The following is a 16,251-nucleotide window of genomic DNA, read 5'->3' as shown; positions in this document are numbered from 1 at the left end:
AAGGAACACTCTCCAAGGACTTCATTCCCCCACTATTCTGTGGCTTTTCTCAGCCGGAAACGTTTAGAAGGCTGCTATTTGAAGAAACACACATGTTCCAAGATGTACATGGGGATTTCTCCAACAGGCTCTTCTATTGGAACTGCACAGATTAAAGTCATCGATTGGCAACCTCTGACTCACAGCATAGACTGGTTTGTGATACAAGTAAGACAAGGGATTTTTGACACGTCTGGACAGCAACTGGAGTTTTACACACTTGGGTCACACCTCCAAGTTAAGATTACCCACTTTCCTGCCTACTCCAGAGATACGCTGTTTCCTGATCCTTTACTGGGAAGAAAAATCAAGTCAGTGCCTCCATTATTAGTAGGGTTCTGGATGGCTGGATAAGATATGGTTACCTCCAAAGGCAGATGCAGCCCTGGGGCTGTGCTGCTATTTCTTTTGTCGCTGCTTTCATGATGGTGCTGTTCTAATGCCCCCCACCCCCCAAATGCTGAACCTGGGGATCCTTTGTACCAGCATTGGTAGAGAGCCAGAAGTCTGCAGAAGGCAGGGAAAATCTGTGTGTGTATGTATGTATGTATGTATGTATGTATGTATGTATGTATGTATGTATGTATGTATGTATGTATGTATGTATGTGTGTACGTACGTACGTACGTACGTATGTACGTATGTATGATGTAATTAATTAATTAGTCTTATAGACCACCCTCCCCTGGAGGGCTCAGGGCGGTGAACAATCATAATATAAAATACAACTTAAAACACAGTACAAACAAATATCATTTAATTAAAAACTAGGAACCATATCATGTCAGATGGTGTCATCCCTCCCCCTCCCCCTCCCCCCTGGTCCCCACAGGAGGTCAGATGGAACTGTAGCAATGGTCTTGATCTCCTTGAGAGCCTGTTCCATCACGTGGGGACCAGGGCTATAAAAGCTCTGGCCCTTGTAGAGTCCAGCCTGATTGCTTTAGATTTAGGGCCAGGGATCACCAACAGGTCCTCCTCCAAAGAACGGAGGGGCCTGACAGGGCAATGTGGGGAGAGGCGGTCCCTCAGGTATGCAGGTCCAAAGCCGTGAATGGCTTTGAAGGTCAGAACCAGTACTTTAAACATGATCCAGAACTCGATCGGCAGCCAGTGCAGATGGAATAGGACCAGCGTAATCCAGTCCCTGCTCGATGTTCCCATAAGAAGCCTGCTGCATTCTGTGCGAGTTTCAGTTTCCGGATCATGGCTAAAGGCAAGCCCATGTAGAGCGAGTTACAGTAGTCTAATCTGGAGGTGACTGTTGCATGAATCACAGTGGCCAGATCAGAGCGGGAGAGATACGGGGCCAATTGCCGTGCCTGCCACAGATGGAAAAATGCCTTCTGAGCCGTTTGGGTGACCTGGGCCTCCATTGATAGTACTGGGTCCAGAATCACCCCCAGACTTTTGGCGGATGAGGCCAGCTGTAAAGCCTCAACATGCAGCATAGGCAGGCCAAAGGCCGTCGGACACTCTCCCCGACCCAGCCACAGGACCTCCGTCTTCGTAGGATTTAACTTTAGCCGACTCGCTCTCAACCATGTCAACTCCATTCTGTTTGAGGAAAGGCCGTGCTGGAGTCATTATACATAAGAACATAAGAACTAGCCTGCTGGATCAGACCAGAGTCCATCTAGTCCAGCACTCTGCTACTCGCAGTGGCCCACCAGGTGCCTTTGGGAGCTCACGTGCAGAAGGTGAAAGCAATGGCCTTCTGCTGCTGCTGCTGCTGCTCCTGAGCACCTGGTCTGCTAAGGCATTTGCAATCTCAGATCACGGAGGATCAAGATTGGTAGCCAGAGATCGACTTCTCCTCCATAAATCTGTCCAAGCCCTTTTTAAAGCTATCCAGGTTAGTGGCCATCACCACCTCCTGTGGTAGCATATTCCAAACACCAATCACACGTCATGTGAAGAAGTGTTTCCTTTTATTAGTCCTAATTGTCCCCCCCCCCCAGCATTTTCAATGAATGCCCCCTGGTTCTAGTATTGTGAGAAAGAGAGGAAAATTTCTCTCTGTCAACATTTTCTACCCCATGCATAATTTTACAGACTTTAATCATATCCCCCCTCAGATGTCTCCTCTCCAAACTAAAGAGTCCCAAACACTGCAGCCTCTCCTCATAAGGAAGGTGCTCCAATCTCTCAATCATCCTCGTTGCCCTTCTCCGCACTTTTTCTATCTCTTCGATATCCTTTTTGAGATGTGGTGACCAGAACTGAACACAGTACTCCAAGTGCAGTTGCACCACGGCTTTATATAAGTGCATGACAATCCTTGCAGTTTCCCCAGCACAGAGTTTGCCTTTTTCACAGCTGCTATGCATTGAGTTGACATTCCCATGGAACTATCAACTAAGATGCCCAAATCCCTTTCCTGGTCTGTGACTGAAAGCACTGACCCTTGTAGCATGTATGTGAAGTTTGGATTTTTTTTGCCCCTATGTGCATCACTTTGCATTTTGCTACATTGAACTGCATTTGCCATTTCTGAGCCCACTCACCTAATTTATCAAGGTCCACTTGGAGCTCTTCGCAATCCTTTGTGGTTCTCACCACCCTACATAATTTGGTATCATCTGCAAACTTGGCCACCACACTACCCACCCCTACTTCCAGGTCATTTATGAATAGGTTAAAGAGCACTGGTCCCAAAACGGATCCTTGGGGGACACCACTCCCTACATCTCTCCATTGTGAGAACTTCCCATTTATACCCATCCTTTGCTTCCTGTTTGCAATAAATACAACTGGTCACATTGAAGATTATTATTATTATATCATCATTTTGACCTCTCCCCCACCCTCCCAACATACATTATGCATAGAGACACAGACAGGCAGAAACCACCGATCAGCAGAAAATGTGTCTGGGAAGAAAAGCAACCAGGGATTTGGACCATTAGTGCTACAAAATCAAAGAGTCTTGGCCATCTGGACTCCTGCAGCAATGGTCTCTGCCTGAAAGCAACGGTGAGGAAAGGTAACCAGAGCCAGATTAAAAACGTCACGGACGCATGCTGTCAGACAAAGCCCTGTTGCTGGAAACAGTGGAGGAACTTAAAGGCTTTTATTAGAATGACGAGCGCATTAATTATGAAGGATTTCCACTGTGCTGTCAGTCGCTGTGGAATGCAGCGGGAGAGCACGTAGCACATCACTGTTACCTCGCATGGTTCTTTTGAAAGCCAGATGGCTGGAGACTGCGGGCGCAGATTGCAAAGCGCTGCATCTGCAAAAAGGACTCTGACACTAGAGGAGGTCTTGCCCTGGAAGGAGAGTGGAGGCCGGAGACATTCTGGGATGCATCAACAGGAGTATAGTGTCTAGACTGAGGGAAGTAATTGCACCACTCTACTCTGCATTGGTCAGACCTCACCTAGAGTACTGTGTTCAGTTCTGGGCACCACAATTTAAGAAGGATATTGACAAGCTGGAATGTGTCCAGAGAAGGGCAACCAAAATGGTAAAAGGTCTGGAATCCATGCCCTATGACGAGAGGCTTAGGGAGCTGGGGAGGTTTAGTCTGGAGAAGCAAAGGTTAAGGGGGGACATGGTAGCTATGTTTAAATATTTGAAGGGATGCCATGTCGAAGAGGGAGCAAGCTTGTTTTCTGCTGCCTCAGAGACTAGGACATGGAGTAATGGATTTAGGAAAAGAGATTCCACCTAAGCATTAGAAAGAACTTTCTGATTGTCAGGGCTGAACATTAGGAAGAACTTTATGACTGTCAGAGACTAGGCCATGGAGTAATGGATTCAAGGTGCAGGAAAAGAGATTCCACCTAAACATTAGGAAGAACTTTATGACTGTCAGTGCTGGATGACAGTGGAATTCACTGCCTCAGAGAGTGGTGGAGGTTTTGGAGGTTTTTAAACAGAGGCTGGATGAACACATGTCAGGGGTGCTTTGATTGTGTGTTCCTGCATGGCAGGGGACTTGGACTTGATGGCTCTTCCAACTCTAAGATTCTATGATTCTATGATTCTGGTAAACTTGGGGTAGCTGTCCATGTGTGTAATTCGCACCTCCCCCTGCACATCGATGAATGCCATTTAGCAATCTCTTGGCATTGCAAATGGCCTAATTAACAATCGGGGAAGATCCTATGTTAGGAAAATAATTGCATCGTTGCAAAATAAAGCTTTTAGCCAGTGAGCATCCCCTGACTCTCATCTTGACCACATCATTACAAAATGTTAGAACCATTAACTGAACCCCCCAACCCTTAAACATTCAATAGCAGTATAACCACAAAACTCTCAATAAAAGTGCTGTCTTAAGCTTGTGGTGGAAAAGCCTAGCAAGTCTGTAGTATAGTTGTTCCTGCAGGAGCAACTTTCAAAGCCAATGGGGAGAAGCCGTGGCTCAGTAGTACGGTATCAGTCAGGCATGCAGAAAGTCTGTGATTCAATGCTGGCATTAAGAACTGGTCATAAACAATACTGAACTTCAGGAGCATGGGGCGAGGGGGGGATGGCACCCGGGGCAAAATGGAAAAAGCAGCCTGGCTGGGCTGAACTAGGGTAACCCCCACCCACACGTTCCCCCCACACTTCCCCCCACTTGCCTTAGTTCAGCCGGCTGCTCTTTGCAAACAAACAAATGTTTTAGGAGGTTTGTGTGGAAGCCCCATGAGAGCGCATGACTGGGCCAACATTATCCAGTGAGGTCTGTGACTGTGTAAGGACTTGAACCCAGCTCTCCCTAGCGCAGCACTCAAACCAGCCTTTGACACTGGCTTAACCTTACGTGATTGTTGCAGCATTTGTGAACTGCGAGAGCATTAACCTTTCACAAATGGAAGCTGCTGTTTTAAAAAGCCCAAGAACGCTCAAAGACTCTCAACCATTTTTAGGAGGGTCAGCACTTTTCAGGAGAGGCTTCAAAGGTGAATAAAAATAATCTCACACTAAGAAATCGGCTGGAAAGCTCAAGCCAGAAGAAACTTTTGCAATATTAAATAGCCAAAGCAAAGCCAGAGGTTAATCTGAATCAATAACAAGCAACTCAACCTGTCCACTCCACTGACTCTTGCTTCTTCCTGTTCCTCTGGTGCTGTAAGACGTGTGCAGAAGTCAGGTCCAAGGAAGAATTTATCCTTCTCTAGCCAGTGTGGTATAGTGGATAAGAGCAGTGGACTCTAATCTGGAGAAGCAGGTTTGATTCCCCACTCCTCCACACGAGCAGTTATCTGGTGAACCAAATTTGTTTCCCTACATTCCTGCTGGGTGACCTTGGGCTAGTCACAGTTTGTTCAGAACTCTCTCAGCCCCACCTACCTCACAAGGTGTCTGTTGTGGGTGAGGAAAGGAAAGGAATGTGTAAGTCCCTCTGAATCTCCTTATGAGCTGCATTTCCACTTGTTGATTGCCTGCCTCTAGTAGGAGGAGGATGGTGGGAACCTTACTAGAGACCATGCCATAAAAGGCTCAAGTGTCTGAAGAAACCACCACCCAGCATGACACTGCCAAAAGGCTAGTGAGAGGAAGAAGCCTTTTGTGACCCCATTTCTACTTGTTTGGCATTAGCACAATTGCAAAACACTGGAGAAGTGCTAAACTGCTGTGACTGTAAACTAAGCATTTGTGTGCTCAGCAGGGAAGTCCTTGGAGTCTTCCCGTTACAATTACCTACACGATGACAATTTATTTGGATTTAATTTGATCCAAATAGAAGCCCTTCTTACTGTCATCTTCAATTTCCTGGTTGAAAGGAAGATTTCTGCCAGTTACCTGGAGCAAGGGCAGAATGTAAGAACAGGTGTGTTGAATGAGACCAATGGTATAGTTCCGTGATGGCGAACCTATGGCACGGGTGCCAGAGGTGGCACTCAGAGCCCTCTCTGTGGGCACGCACAAACAGAGTTCATCATGTGGGGGGGGGGGAAATCGCCCCCCCACACACATCTAGGCTGGCCTGGGCTGCTGGGCTCGATTATTAGCATTAAATTTAAGACCTAGTTTTGGGGAAGCAGTATAGGTAACCCTGTTAAGCGCTGTTAAACCCCACTGATTTTCATGCAAAGAACTAAAGAGCCATCTTTTACCTGGGAGTAAGCTCGGTTGCTGGCAATGGGGCTTGCTTCTGAGTAAACCCTCCTAAGGTAGTGATTCACCCGTTCGAAGAGTTGCATGGTTGTTTCAAAGCAAAGCCACCGACTACCACCAAGCTTACTCCTGAGTAACGCATGCCTCAGAGCCAACCATTTTTTCTAATTTAAACCTCAGTATTCAGGTTAAATTGCCATGTTGGCACGTTGCGATAAATAAGTGGGTTTTGGGTTGCAATTTGGGCACTCGGTCTCGAAAAGGTTTGCCATCACTGGTATAGTTGGTCAACCACACTGTTTCACATAGTGGCCAAGCGGATGTTCCCGCCCCTCCTCAAACCCCGCCCCTCCTCAGGCTCCACCCCAAAATCTTCTGGTATTTCCCAACCTAGAACTGGTAACCTTATCAAGTTGTTCCCTCAGGAAAATTGCCTCCTCACACTTTTTCAGGCAGGTACATTACTGTTTTTTTTTAATTGCAGATTAGAACTACAGTGTGGGGGGGAACCAGGTTTGGGTAGTGATTAAGAGCAGGTGGACTCTAATCTGGAGAACCGGGTTTGATTCCCCACTCCTCCACCAGAGCGGCGGACTCTTATCTGGTGAACTGGGTTCGTTCCCCCATTCCTACATTCCTGCTAGGTGGCCTTGGGCTAGCCACAGTTCGTTCAGATCTCTCTCAGATCCACCTACCTTACATGGGGTCTGTTGTGTGAAGAGGAAGGAAAAAAAGAGTTTGTAAGCTGCCTTACAGGAGAGAAAGGTAGGTTATAAATCCAAACTCTTCCTCTTCTTCCCCACATCATTTCCCCCATAACTTCCCAGAGCTGCCATTTCCTCCAATGAAGAAGGCATACAATCACCGCTTCCTTCTACTGATAGTAATCTTAAGTAGTAGCAACCTAATTACCAGCAGGGAGGAATATGGGTCGCAACTTCAGGTGGTGGCCTTTTCATGCCACAGGACCTTGTCAACATTATTTGGAAAGACCCATATGCCTTGTGGCTGCCGCAGCCATTTTATAATGCTACAAGGGGGCTTGTCTCCCAGTGGCTGCTTTAACACTTGAAATGGCGCATGGGGTTGGGGGAACAGATGCGCTACTCTGTGGCCCTAATCAGGATTGGGATCTTGAACAGGCTGTCAACCTCCACACGGTGGTTGGAGATCTGGGATTACAACTGATCTCCAGGTGACCGAGATCAGTTTGCCTGGAGAAAATGGCCGCTTTGGAAGGTGGATTCTAGGGCATTATACCCCTCTCAGGTCCCTTCTCTCCTCAAATCCTAGTCTTTCCCCTGTCTACCCCCCCCCCCAATCTTCAGGTATATCCCAACCCAGAGCTGGCCACCCTATACTCCCAAAGCATTTAAAAAAGTCGTCAAAATGGCATCATTATCCTTATGGTGGCGAAGACACCATCACACTTGTTTTGGTCCCAAGATGAGTTGATCCAAGAAACTGTGATTTGACTGTGCTACAGATATCTCAACTGCCTGATCCACTGAAACTGATATCCAAAACTTGGTGGACTTGAGAAATTGTATTGGCAAAGCAACTCACAGCCAAACACGAAGTCTCTGTCACTACAGGGCTCACTCCTTGGAGTTGTCAACTACCGAATTCCCCTAAAGAACTGTGCAGCAGACAGTTCAGTTGGCACAGTGGTGGCAAAAGAGGCTTCCCAATGCTCTCTAGAATATGCTTTATCAAATCTGGGCAGAGATTTCCACCAGAACTGACCTAAGCATCTGTACAACCTCTTTAAACGATCCATCTTTAAGATAAACCATGGACCTGGAGCCTAGGGATTGGGAACAGGGTGGAGAGAGGAGGCTAGATCCTTGCCTGTGGCATGCCGGAGCCTGGCTTTCCCAGACCCCATCAAGGTTCCAAGAAATTCACTGCTTACTAAGTTCTCAAAACCCTTCAGGGCGTCCTGGAATCTCACAGCATCTGTCAGTCTCTGGGCAGAGTGAAAGGGACTAACTTGATCTATTCATCACCTCCCAGGCCAACTATTAAAAACAAAGATTTATTCATTTTGGTCAGCTGTTGTATTTTACACCCAGAATGAGAAACACAGGAGCACAATGAAAACCTAACCCACCACATAGGTTGGGATTTATTTATTTTATTTCCTTCAGTTGTCTGCCATTTTTCTTCTCAGTGGGGACCCAACATGGCTGACATTGTATTGTTGAAGGCTTTCACAGCTGGAATCACTTGGGTGCTGTGTGGTTTCTGGGCTGTATGGCCGTGTTCTAGCAGCATTCTCTCCTGATGTTTCGCCTGCATCTGAAGATGCCAGCCACAGATGCAGGCGAAACGTCAGGAGAGAATGCTGCTAGAACACGGCCATACAGCCCGGAAACCACACAGCACCTATGGCTTACATTGTCCTCCTCTTCTCCATTTTTATCTCCACAGAAGTCCAGTGAGGTAGGTTAAACTGAGAATGTGTGGCTGGCTTCAGCTCTCCCAGCAAACTTCCATGGCAGAGGGGAGACGAGAATTTGGGAGAACTGTTGATTCTCCCCTGAACATTTTTCTTTCCCGATGTCCCCCAGTCAAAACCTGTTCCGGCCTACACAGCCAACAGTCATGGTTTCTCTGCCTCTTGGTCACACCTGAGCATCAGGCCAGCGTGTGACAAAACCATGCAGTTGTTTTTCAAAAAAACATACCGAGAATATCTTTTAAAGCTCCGTGCCCAACGTTTACAAGACTTTTTGGATCTATTAATGAGCCAAGTGGAGCCGAGTATGGATAAAATCAGATGCAGTTTCTCTCCAGCATATTTTTGCAATTGGAAACGGGGCGGGGGGAGGCAGCGCAGATCTGAAGTGTGGTACTCCAGCGTTGTAATTCCCTTATTAAATTCCAGAGATTAATTGCAGACTTCCAGAGTGAAGGTCTCCAAGGATTTCAAGCAGATCTGCTGGATGTTATCAATGCACTAAATAAATACCTCATACATATTTTATAGTATGCCTACAAAAGAGGGGAGGGGGGAAGAAGGGAGGGAGAGGGAGAGGGCCAGTATGTGTGGCCCGTAGGCTGTACACAGTGAGAAACGGCAGATGAAGAAAATGAAATTTCCAGCGCCCGGAAAGATTCCACCCAATTATAAAGTGAACATTTTTTAAACTTTTACATTTGTAATAAGGGTCTGAATGACTAAGCGAGGCCGACTTAATCACAACATTTTCCAATTTTCTGTCGGCGCTATCTGCGTCCTACCGACATGGCCGTTTACTCGTCTTAATGGCAAACTGGAAAACGGTACAGGATTGTTAAATTATACTTCGCTTCGTTACCAAATCATTGTCTCTGAGCCAAAGTGATCAACATTTTTAATCCACTTTTGTGTAGCCATGAAACAGACCATGAAACTAATTTGCAAAAAAATGTCTTCCGAGCGTAATTTAGCTGAAGAACATAAAAAAGGAAGACGTACTGGCTAATAACAGCAACCCAGTGCGAGGCATCCTCCCCATGAGTTGTTTCACTCTGCAATGGAGTCTTGCTGCCTTGCGCGCTACGTGTGCACTTAACAGTGGCATCACATGCACATGGACTGCACATCTTTCCTTCAATGTACCAGTGTGAAGCAAGAACATTCTTCGACTTCAAAGGCATATTGTTGTACCTGGGAAATGCGATTTTTTCCCCCTCTTCACCATCTATTCCTGTTGAATCCATTCATTCCCATTGTGTTGTCTGGGATGGAATATGGCTGCCTAACTAATAAAGATGTCCAGTAGTGATTGGCTGTGATCCAAAGAAACCCAGTAGCTATAGTTTTATACTCTTACAACTTTAAAAGTTACATCAATCAGGCCCTGACCTGGAAAGCCTGAGCTAGCCTGATCTCTTGGATCTCAGAAGCTAAGAAGGGTTGTCCCTGGTGAGTATTTGGAGGGGAGACGACCAAGGAACAGTAGGGTTGCTACACGGTGGCAGGCAATGGCAAATCACCTCAGAACATCTCTTGCCTTGAAAACACTACGGGGTTGCAATATGTCAGCTGCAACTTGATGGCAAAAAAAGAATTTCAAAGCCCAGCTCCCTGAAACAATGGGTGTATGTCTTAGTTGCCACTGCAGGAAAGCAATTATTTTGCTTCCCGGTGTCTCAATTCCCCTTTACTCCATCAAGCTCAGGTATGAAGCTATGTTTGTTGGCCGTGATGCTGCTGTAGGCATTTACTCTTTAGCTGTCAGCTGTAATGTAGATTGTGTCAAGGAATCCATATCTGTCTCCCGTGGCATGATCTAACTGCCCATATATTTAACAGCGATATAGGATCCATGTTGCATGGGGCCTCCCTGCTTTGGTGATCGTCAAGTTGGTGGCTTAATATTTCAAGGCAAGTTTCATTCTGTGCAGAGGCACACTAGTGAGTAGCATGGCCAGACCATCTCTGGCGATTGGCAGGAGACATGGAGTGGAGAAGGATAAAAAAGTTGAGCAATATTGCGCTGTCACTTCCAGCTGCATAAGTGGAAATGACATCACTGCTCCATGTTCAAGGATCTCCCCAAAGCTCCATGATGGATACCATAAAGATTAGTCAAATTTCCAGTGATGGTTTCCATCTCTCCTTCCTTTCCCCTTCACTGCTTTATCAAGTATCAACAGGGAAAGGAAGAGAGCCAATAGGGGTTCCCTGTTTGCCACTAGGGCTCTGGCAACCCTTAAATAGGGAGATCATTGGTCTAATTCTTTTGTTTGTTTTTTAAATCGAAACTAAAGATTATCATTATATCACACAAAGGTGGCTTGATATACCCAGGTGTTTCCACTGATGGAAGGATTACCACCCATGAAGACTGACTCCCTTGCCTCCACCTTCGACCACATGGGGAGGACCAACGTGGTGCAGTGGTTAAGAGCAGCAGACTCTAATCTGGAGAACTGAGTTTGATTCCCCACTCCTCCACAAGTGCAGCAAATTCTTATCGAGTAAACTGGATTTGCTTCCTCGCTTCTCCACATGAATGGAATGTGATCTTGGGCTGGGTGATCTTCAGCTAGAAACAGTTCTCTCAGAACTCTCTCAGCCCCACCAACCTCACAAGGTGTCTGTTGTGGGGAGGGGAAGGGGAGGTGGTTATAAGCTACTGTGAGACTCCTTCCAGTAGATAAAAGCAAGGTATAAAAATCAACTCTTCTTCGTCAACAGCCCAAGAGCCCCCCAAATCCTGCTCCCTGTCTCCCAAGAACAGAGGCCAGTTTTGGGTTTAGCTGGAGCGGGGGGAGAGATACATTCGAAGTTGCTTTACCTTGAATCAAATCCTTGGTCCACCTGGACTGGCTGTGGCTCTCCAGGGTCTTACATATCATACACCGCTACTTGGTTCTTTTAACAGGGTATACTAGAGAATGAGCCTGGAACCTTTTGCAGGTGACACAGGGACTCTTCCACTGTGCCACAGCCCCTCTGTGAGCAGAAATCTTTCCACCTGCAGAAATGCTCTAATAATTCCCAGCCAACGTGACACACTAAGACATTCCCTCTGATTATTCGGAAGCTGCCGAATTTTCCTGCCGAATTTCCCTAAATTGTTCTCACATTTTTGAAAATAGGAGATTTATTTCTATTTACTTTCTCCAGAAAGGAACCACAACAACTGGTTTATGCAGCTGCCCTGGCCACATTGCAACTGGTCACCTGCGGTTAATCAGATCAGCTTCAAAGAACAACCTGCAGCTTAACACAATCTGCAGGAGTCTAAAATTGCAACACGCTTTGTCAGCAAAAAGAGGCTGCAGTCCCACATGCCCCAGCAAAAGAAGTCAGGTAAGGAAGCTGCAAAATTTCCCAGGAGAGGGGGCAGAGTGAGAAAGGCTTGCCTCTAAATGCAGTTTTGCTGTACATTTGTAGCACTCCTCCAGTACACTGTATTTTAAGGATCTGAACTAAATAACAGGCATCTATCCACTACGTTAGATGCCTCCTAATCACGTTTGTGTCTACCTAGAGCACCCACCTGGAAACAGTTGCTTCAATCATAGAAGAACACTTGGCTTAGAACCTTCCAATGTTTTCTGATAAGTCCCATCCCACACTCCACGGAAGCCATTCTGCAGGTGTCCAAGCAGAATTTTTGGGGTGGCACCCACTACCAGTTTTCCAAACTCCAGAAGTTTCCACACATTCATCTAGGCCAGTGATTTCCAACCAGGGTTCCGTGGTACCATGGGGTGCCGTGAGCATGTCCCAGGGGTACCGCGGCAACACTACCAGCCACCCTCACTTTTGTGGTGTCTCCCGCCAGCGCCAGCAAGGAAATGGAGTTGGCCCAGGAGGTAGGGTCTGCCGCAAGGTCAGCAGCCAATTCCCCCCCCAGTGCTTCACCCTGGGAGGGAAAGGGGGGGTGGCAAGCAGGGGCACTGGGAGGGGAAGGTGGAAGGATGGCAGGAGTACTGTGAGATATGAAGAGTGAGGTCAAGGGTACCGTAATGTCAAAAAGATTGGAAAACATTGATCTAGGCTATTCTAGATATTCAATATGCGGAGGTGGAACTGAATATCCCTAAACAGAAGCAAAAATTGTCGAAGGCTTTCATGACCGGATTCAACTGGTTGTAGTGGGTTTTCCGGGCTGTGTGGCCGTGGTCTGGTGGATCTTGTTCCTAACATTTCGCCTGCATCTGGGCTGGCATCTTCAGAGGTGTATCACGGAGAGAAGTCTGTTACACACTGTGTCCCTCTGTGATATTTTACCCCACTGTTTCCCTACCCAAACCAGGCTCTGGACACCTGACAATATAAACAAGTACAATTTAAAATATAAATAACCATATAAAAGTCAATTAAAATATGATCATAAACATTAAAACGAACACTTGCATCCCAGTCATGGCTCTCTCATTTGATACCTTCAATTCCAGAAAGAAACCATACAAATACAGAGCTTGGCAGCTGAAAAGATGTCACTGGAGAGGGGCATAAATAGGAACAAAGAAATGAACAAGGGAACAGGATGAAAAATAGGGAGGAGGGGGGAAAGGAAGGGGAATGGAGACCAGCTGATGTAAAACTGGTGCTATCTTCAGTCATATGCCTGGAGACACATCTCCGTCTTGCAGGACCTGCAGAGCTGTCCTAGGTCCTACAAGACCTAGATCTTTGACAGAGAGTTCTACCAGGCTTGTGAGGTTGCGGTGGTATTCCTTTAATCCAAGTTTCCTTGAATGTAAAGTCCTGACCTGGATAGCCCAGCCCAGCCTGTGTTGTCAGATCTCAGCAACTAAGCAGATTTGGACTTGGATGGGAAACTAAGGAAAGCCAGGGTCACTAGGAAGACAATGGCAAACCATCTATGTTAGCCATGAAAACCCTACTGGTTCACCAAAAGTCAGCTGCTACTTGATGGCACTTTACACACACAAATACACACAGAAACACCAAGTCCAATACAGAAATCACTCCTCCCGTAAAGCCCTTAAACTTAACATTCAGCAGCCTAACTGAATTAATGGAAACGTAGCAGCAAGGATCACATGTAGTTTTTTATATCCAGCTAAGGTAGCATAAAAAAGTGGATTCTTCTACAAGGACAAAGGCTCAAACAGCTCACCCAAACTGATCAGGATTTTTCTTATTATAAATTAAAACTGAAGAACACTCTAATAAGAACCTAAATAAAACAGGGCAGCTAATTCTTGGAATATTTTACAAGACTAATCTAAATAGAAATGGATGATAGCAGAAATAAGACAATTTTTGGTGGAATTTTCCCTTTGACTGGCTGACATGAACTCCCCCAAATTTAGTGACGCAGGAAGGAAGGAAGGAAGGAAGGAAGGAAGGAAGGAAGGAAGGAAGGAAGGAAGGAAGGAAGGAAGGAAGGAAGGAAGGAAGGAAGGAAGGAAGGAAGGAAGGAAGGAAGGAAGGAAGGAAGGAAGGAAGGAAGGGAGGGAGGGAGGGAGGGAGGGAGGGAGGGAGGGAGGGAGGGAGGGAGACAAAGAAAGAAAGAAAAAGAAATACAGAAATACAGAAAGAAAGAGAATTGATGCATTATACACAGATTACTATTTGCCATTCTTAAGAAAAGGCAAAAAGTTGCAACAAGGATAAGGAAAAGGTCAGGTTGATCTTATCATCCAAAACATACTTTAGCCACATCAAATACTCTTCATATACTAACAAAGATTTTCCACTAGCAATCTGCATCTTTCCCGCTATCTCTCTCCCACTCTTCGTTCCTCCGACTGCCTCTTTCTCTCACCCACACACAATCCAATGCTCCATTGACCACACTGCACTTTCTCCCGTAAGAACTGAAACAAGCTTCCTCACCTTGGTAGATAGACCTCCACCTTTTGTTTCTTCACGGAAGTGGCCCATTCCTCAATCAACTGAGCCTTGATCAGAGGCTCCAGTGTGACTAGTGGGACTTCTTGCCTGGAAAGAACAATCATCATACTGATCTCGTCCCCTTCATAGGGTATTTCCAGAACTTGATAGATGCCTCCTGCTTCGTTGGAACCATCACTGAACTCCCCTAGAAGATGAAAAAATGGTCTCAAAGGACGTTTGGAGTGCCTTCCCCTTCTTTTGAAGAAACTCTTTGTTGATATCCTGCTTTCTCACAAAGAACATTTTTTTCAAGACTGCATACACAAGACAATAAAAGCATGTAATAGCTTTGTATTGTCACACTGCTTCCCTTTGATGGTTGTGCAATATACCTATTATTAACAGCCTACATGGTGTATAGGACTTGGATTACCTTTTTGATGGTTCTTCTGACTCCTTTTGGAGCTCCCTTTCCTCTTTTGTTGTGAAAAGCCAACAAGAAACATGAAAAGTATGGGCTTGGAGCCAAAGCTTCTGTTGACACAATTGTACTTATGTTAGAAGGATAGCACTTCTGTTTGTGGAGGACGGGGGCAACCTTTGATCCCACACTTCACCCCACTGTTTGTGAGTGTCCCTTGAACTTCCAGGAATGGAACTTCCAGAAGCTAAAAGCTCAACAGCTCCAAAAAGGCACTCCTTGCAAAAGGTAATACCCCAGGAACTGATTCTTTGCTTTGGGGAAGAGTTGCTTCGATTGAGTTTTAGATGAAAAGGAAGGGATGGCTCCCTACTCTGCTTCCACAGGGAGAAGTTTCCAGTCCCAGACACAGCAAAGCCTTTGTCTGGGGCCAAGAAGAAGGCCGGCCCAAGATGAGCTCAGTTTTTGCTAATCAGTCAGGTGCTAGAGAGCACCTCAAAGATCCTTGTATTTTTCTGTTCCATTGAAGACCTTCTTGGTTTTATTTCTCAGACTAAAAAAATAAGTGGGTGCTTAAAAACACATTGGGGAGTGTTGTAGGATTTCCAAGTGCCATATGGTGGATCACTGGGTTTGAGTAGCAGACTAAAAACAGGGGGACTGGGGCGTTCACCATTCAGCAATGAAGCTCACTGGGTCTTTTCTCTCAGGTTAACCTACTTTACAAGGTTGTTGTGAAGATAAAATGAAGAAGGGGAGAATTAAGCTCTTTAGAGGAAGGATGAGATAAAACTCGGTGAGGGTAGGTGTGGGGGGGAAGAGAAAAAAAGAACACAAACTGGCTTGAAAGTGAGTGAAAATTCTAGGGCAAAGTTGAATGAAGTTGAAAGAAGATTCGGGATCCCTGGCTTACCATAATAAAATTCTCCTTGCTGATACATCATCGGGATTTGCACTTCACTTTCATCATCTTTTGTGAATGAGAACGTCCTCGTGTTCTCTGGCCGGAACTGAGATTTCCAGTTCCCTTTAAAGTAGATGGCATTCAGGAGGGCCAATTGAGTCAAAGCACTGAAATCCCTCGCTGACACGAAATCTTTGATCATATCTGCGAGATAAGAAGGGGAGAGAGGGAGCGCATCAATCAGCATGTCTAATTGAGCACCGAAATCAAAGCCAGCCCAGCCTTCAGAAGGGATGACAACAAAACAAAACAGAAGTAATGTGCAATTTCCAATTCAAAACGTCTTTTCGGATCCTCAAATTAAACTGTCAGGTCTTTGGGAGTAAAAATCTAACCGCTTTGGTGCAAACAGATAAGCCCGTGCAATTAATCTACCATTATGAAGCATCAACATGAAGCAGCCCTGCTAAAAAAAAAAAAAACTAACCAATTCAATTTTGTAGATTAATCAACTAAAGC

The 16,251-nt window shown here is 45.8% G+C and overlaps 1 protein-coding gene across 2 annotated transcripts in view; it reads right to left on the bottom strand.

Annotated features, from left to right (window-relative positions):
• The window catches only part of SERPINI1 (serpin family I member 1), a 121,793-nt gene that overhangs the window by 20,197 nt on the left and 85,345 nt on the right, over positions 1-16,251 (bottom strand). For both annotated transcript variants that reach the window (XM_048506012.1, XM_048506013.1), the window contains 2 exons: positions 15,742-15,936; positions 14,408-14,612 (listed from right to left, as the gene is read on the bottom strand). In XM_048506012.1, the coding sequence (XP_048361969.1) occupies positions 14,408-14,612; positions 15,742-15,936 (400 nt within the window). The remainder of the gene's footprint in view (positions 1-14,407; positions 14,613-15,741; positions 15,937-16,251) is intronic.

This window comes from Sphaerodactylus townsendi, linkage group LG08 (assembly GCF_021028975.2).
Source record: "Sphaerodactylus townsendi isolate TG3544 linkage group LG08, MPM_Stown_v2.3, whole genome shotgun sequence".
NCBI classification, from domain to species: Eukaryota; Metazoa; Chordata; class Lepidosauria; order Squamata; family Sphaerodactylidae; genus Sphaerodactylus; species Sphaerodactylus townsendi.
Note: the sequence above shows the minus strand (reverse complement) of the source record. Positions and strands in the feature narration are given on the sequence as shown.